The following is a 4,631-nucleotide window of genomic DNA, read 5'->3' as shown; positions in this document are numbered from 1 at the left end:
CAGTAGAGAGCGAATTCTGTGCTCCAGGCTCCGTCTACTTCAGCTTGTGTCAAAGTTCTGAATGGAAAGATGTCCTGTACCGTTGCACGCAGACGACACACGAGAGTTTTGAATTTTCATACTGGTACAGGTACACCTTGCATCTGTCTGAGGATTACTCCGGCCGATTCCATCACTTGTCGACTAGCATCATCCATCGAATAAGATAACGAGTAAACGACTTCCTTGACACCACATTGTACGATCTTGACTGTGCAAGTCAGACAAGGACACCTATAGTCGAACAAGTAGGAAGATCAGCCACCAGAGCGCATATCGAGAGGCAAGAAATAACTGACGTGTTGCAATATAAAACTGCCGCTTCTGCCCTTCCTCCGCTCACCCTTTCCCGTCCAGCTTCGAGCAGAGCGTTCTCCTCCGCATGTAAACACACGCACACGTCGAGACCTTGTCCCACTCGATTCAGCTTCTTGCCCTCCGCAGAATTCACCTCCTCGATAATGAGCTCCTCCTGCTCCTTGTCTGGTTCCCCTCCCTCTCCCCATCCGTCTTCGTTCGAGTTGCATCTACAGCAGCCTCCTTCGTTACAATTTGTCACGCCCCTCGGAGTTCCATTGTAACCCGTACTGAGAACTCGTTTGTCTCTCACTAAAACCGCTCCAACTCGTCGTTTCATGCAATTCGAGCGTAATGATGCGAGGGACGCGAGGGCCATGAAGTAGGTGTCCCAGGTAGGTCGAAGATGTTCGGAAAGAGCGGGAAGCGATAGGAGAGAAAAGAAAGGAGCGAGAGTCGAGAAAGGGTTTTGATAAGTCGTAAGAGCGAGGGGAAGTAGAGCCGTGAGAGGATCAGAAAGGGGAGTGGTTCGCCGGGAAGAGTTTCGAGAGAGTTCGGGAGAATGTGAAGGGGTTAGTCGAGCTGGAGACGGAGTTGGAGAGGGAATCGTTTCTGAGGAAGGAAACAGTCGAGATGGATTCTTCTCTCTCGCCGAAGGCGCCTCGATCGATAGTCGCGAGAGATCTGGAAGGTCGAAGGTCGATGAAGCTACGAGAGCTCCGTGGTAGAGGATGTCGTCGGCTTCGACGAATTCTTCCAAAGTTGGCGGAGTTTCTTCAGTCTTTCGAGCTCTTCACACACCAATTACGCGCGTCAGCCGTAATTCACCGCGAGAGATAAAGTGCTGTGAGACCCACAGGGCAATCGCACGGCGGTAACGCACTCCAAGAGGTGCATCAACTGCGACGACCGCGACAAACGGCCTCTTCGAGAACTCCTCGAGCTTTCCCCGATGTGTCAGATCAGTCGTGACGTAGTTCCTTCTCCAGCTACGCGTAACGTGGTCCAAGAAGTCGCTTGAGGAGTCGAAGTGAATTGATGAAGAGTCGGAACCGAGAGCGGGTCGAGAAGAGAGGTGGACGCGCGCGAAGCCGTGTTCTGTCGTGAGGTGTTCTGCGAGAGAGTTCTTGCCGCTCTTGGCTGGGCCGATCAAGCAGATGAGCATGTTGGGAGTGAGAAGAGAGAGGATGAGATTCGGATCACTCAACCTTCCGCTGATGACCTGTTAGGCCCGAGAGTGCCGTGCTGTATTGATTCGGTCAGGTCATGACACCAGCGGTCAGGCGGCGGCCCGTGATTATGGAATCTCGTGAAACGAGCAAGGAAACGAGGATTTCGCGAGGAAATGGAGAATCCCACTTTCGAGCTTTATTCCTACGTATTACCGAGGTTTGATGCAAGGAGAGAAGCACAGAACATCTCCTTTGAGATTAGGACAAGAGGACGTTCAGCTGAACAGCGTTTCCTTTCTCGAATCCAACCTCTTCTGGGGGCGAATTCCTTTCCCTTGCGTACTACCACATCCCAGCGTCACTCAAAGTCCTGACAAGTTGGTAAAGCGTTCCGACGCGGAATCCTCGCACTGGGTCACTCTCCTGACACCTTCGAAGAGCCGAAGAAGATGATTTCTTTCCTCTCTGACCTTGAACTCCTAGAACTCTCCACAAAGCGTGCTGCTGAACGACTTGTTGTTACACTATGGTCTGTACAATCTACCGAGGAGGCTCTATTGCTCGTCTTCGGGTCCTCTCCCAGGGCAAATCATCGTGATGTTGCCTCCGTTGAGTAGTGTTTGTCCCAACTTGGTCGCCTTGCGTCCTTCCGGTGTCATCGTGCTGTCGGAAGTAATGTTTATCAGTGCAAAGCCTTTCAAGAGTGATGCCTAAAGGGAGAGACGGCGGACTATTCAGTAACATCTTCGAGAACCATGTCTGAACGAGAGAGTAATGGTCAGCGCTCGAGACAGGACGCCATACAGAGAGGCGAAGAGAGCTGTACTCACTGACGTAGTCGTCGAACCCAATCAGTGTGCCCGTGAACTCAGTCTCTGTGCGAGATGAACGAAATGTCAACGACTCAGCTCTAGCTCACAGAATGCGCTTGAACAAGTGACTCACCAGATTTCATGATGACCCAGACTTTGCTGCCGGTCGCACGATCCACAAGCTCGAGAGGAAGGATAGTTGAAGCCCTGGAACCTCGCAAGAGATCAAGAGAGATTTCGCGTTAGTGATCGCATGCGCGCACCCTGGTACACGTTCAGGCGAAACGTACATCTCGTCCGTGCTGGCTGAGGGTATCTGTGAAAGTCTCGGAGGCGGTGGAGGCGAAGAAGAGGAGTGAGTCTCCCCGCAAAATCACTTCTCCCTCCTTCCCTTCACTTGCGCTCGTAGCAGCGCTCCAATGCTACGATGTACCTGCTTGTGCTCGCCCTATCCGATCCCGACCGCCGCTAAATCGACTCTCCTTTCCTCGGCTTTCGCTCCCCAACATCGGCTGCTCTCCTCCTCAACCGGCTTCATTCAGGGACTACGCGCCGTCGAAGCGACGAAGAGGATTAGATTTCCGCAGAGGAGATGGGTCAGTGACGAACAGCATTTTAGGACGAGGTTCGGCAATTTGAAACTCAATCTCGTGCGTTTTATCTCGAGCTCTTCTTCTCACACTTCTCCTCGTTAAGGTGACTGACCGCTGGACACTTCCGCAGAACTCGAAAGGTGCAGTCGGAATCGCACAGTCGAGAGGAGAGAGACCGTTCGTACCATCATCTGCGTATTCTTTGCCTCTCTTTAGCTAACGGAATCTCGTCTCGCTCGCAGATACCAAGAAGACGCATACTCTGTTCACTCCCTCGCCGTTCCTCGTAGCGCTCTGAAATGGAACGTCGTCGATGACCGACTCGGAGCAGGCTGGAACCCTACCACGCTCGAGGGGTTCGAGGGCGAAAGTCCCCCGGGAGAGGAAGATGAGACGAGGAGACAAGTCGCCTTCTTCGGTGTATTCGACGGGTAAGTACTCTTTTACCCTTCATTGACAACAACACAAGCTGACGAACTGCGCTTGTCGACAGCCACGGCGGAGCTCAAAGTTCGAAATTCCTGAAGCAAAATCTGCACAACTTGCTCGAACGAGCTAGGCCAGACGCGATTCCATCCACGATAGACGAATATAGAGGTATAGGTGGCTATCTGAAACGTTATCAAGGTGGGATCCTCGAGAGGTTCAGAAAGGATAGCGAAAATTACAATGAGCGGAAAGGAATTAGTCTCGACGAAATGAGCACACTCGCTTTCTTACAGGTGAAGTTCCGCTTGTGACTTCGATGCCATAACGCGCAGAACTGACGTTTTCACTTCTGTGCGCATTCGCAGGCAGACAACCAAGTGCTGGCCGATGAATCGACTGGAAAATCTGGTTCAACAGCTACGATCGCTCTCCTTCACTCGCTCGATCTACCACATTCTTTCCCTTACTACGCGTCGTCTCTGATCTCGCTCACCGTCGCTCACCTCGGCGACACTTGCTGTCTTCTCGCAACTTCCTCTCAAGGTCGAGCTCGTCGACTTACGGAGAACCACCATGGCGATTCTCGAGTTGAGGGAGAACGGCTGAGAACGAGTGGAACTGGTATCGTTACGGACAGTTTTGGAGAATCGCGATGGGGCGGCACTTTGGCGAACACGAGAGGGATCGGGGATCGAGAATTCAAAAGTCTCGGAGTGATTGGAGAGCCCGAGATCACGAAAAGAGTACTCAAAGGTGAGTATAACCGCTGATTTGCCTTGGACGATCGGGATCCTCACCGTTTGATACGAGATGAACAGGCGAAGAATGGTCGTTCTTGGTTCTACTTTCGGACGGAATCACCGACGTGATATCGGATCAAGAGATTATTGATATCGCTCGAGGGTACAAAGACCCAACTCAAGCTGCGAAGAAAATTGTCAGTTTCGCAGAAGACGTAGGAGGGTGAGTTTTCCCGCTGATTCCGCTGATTTTGTTGTTTACTTGCTGACTCTGCTTATATACGCCTTCCAGAGAGGACAACATGACGTGCATTGTGGTACCTTTGCCAGGTTGGGGCAAGATGGGAGGTCTAGATACGACGGCTGATCGCAGAGAGTACAGGCTGCGACAGTTTAGTGGTGCGAGCAGGAGACAAAAGAGGATGTAGGATGTCATATACTGCTCGAACGGAGACCTGTTGTCAGTTATACGAGTGATACTCTGGTTTAAAGCTGAACATTTGCTTGTTGTAAACTGCGTCTACCCTGCTACTCCAAGGTCGCCACCTT

At 51.8% G+C, this 4,631-nt stretch overlaps 3 protein-coding genes across 3 annotated transcripts; 1 reads left to right on the top strand and 2 right to left on the bottom strand.

Moving 5' to 3' along the window:
* Positions 1 to 116: 116 nt before the first annotated feature.
* Positions 117 to 1,501, bottom strand: DCD1 (deoxycytidine monophosphate deaminase; the record flags this gene model as incomplete). Its single annotated transcript, XM_076635686.1, has 3 exons — positions 117 to 273; positions 339 to 1,127; positions 1,194 to 1,501. 3 exons carry the CDS (start codon positions 1,499 to 1,501, stop codon positions 117 to 119), a joined length of 1,254 nt encoding a protein of 417 aa, XP_076484333.1.
* Positions 1,502 to 2,062: 561 nt separating this feature from the next.
* Positions 2,063 to 2,612, bottom strand: JCM6883_003926 (U6 snRNA-associated Sm-like protein LSm5; the record flags this gene model as incomplete). Its single annotated transcript, XM_076635685.1, has 5 exons — positions 2,063 to 2,171; positions 2,240 to 2,267; positions 2,339 to 2,383; positions 2,454 to 2,527; positions 2,584 to 2,612. 5 exons carry the CDS (start codon positions 2,610 to 2,612, stop codon positions 2,063 to 2,065), a joined length of 285 nt encoding a protein of 94 aa, XP_076484332.1.
* A 127-nt stretch (positions 2,613 to 2,739) lies between these two features.
* On the top strand, positions 2,740 to 4,510 carry JCM6883_003925 (PP2C family serine/threonine-protein phosphatase; the record flags this gene model as incomplete). Its single annotated transcript, XM_076635684.1, has 7 exons — positions 2,740 to 2,970; positions 3,044 to 3,090; positions 3,156 to 3,344; positions 3,407 to 3,635; positions 3,708 to 4,095; positions 4,161 to 4,305; positions 4,375 to 4,510. The coding sequence occupies 7 exons, from the start codon at positions 2,740 to 2,742 to the stop codon at positions 4,508 to 4,510; spliced, it is 1,365 nt and encodes a 454-aa protein (XP_076484331.1).
* Between the last annotated feature and the right edge of the window lie 121 nt (positions 4,511 to 4,631).

Source organism: Sporobolomyces salmoneus, assembly GCF_050403485.1.
Source record: "Sporobolomyces salmoneus JCM6883 DNA, S_salmoneus_JCM6883_v1_ctg145, whole genome shotgun sequence".
Lineage (NCBI taxonomy): Eukaryota > Fungi > Basidiomycota > Microbotryomycetes > Sporidiobolales > Sporidiobolaceae > Sporobolomyces > Sporobolomyces salmoneus.
This window is presented reverse-complemented; position numbering and strand designations above follow the sequence as displayed.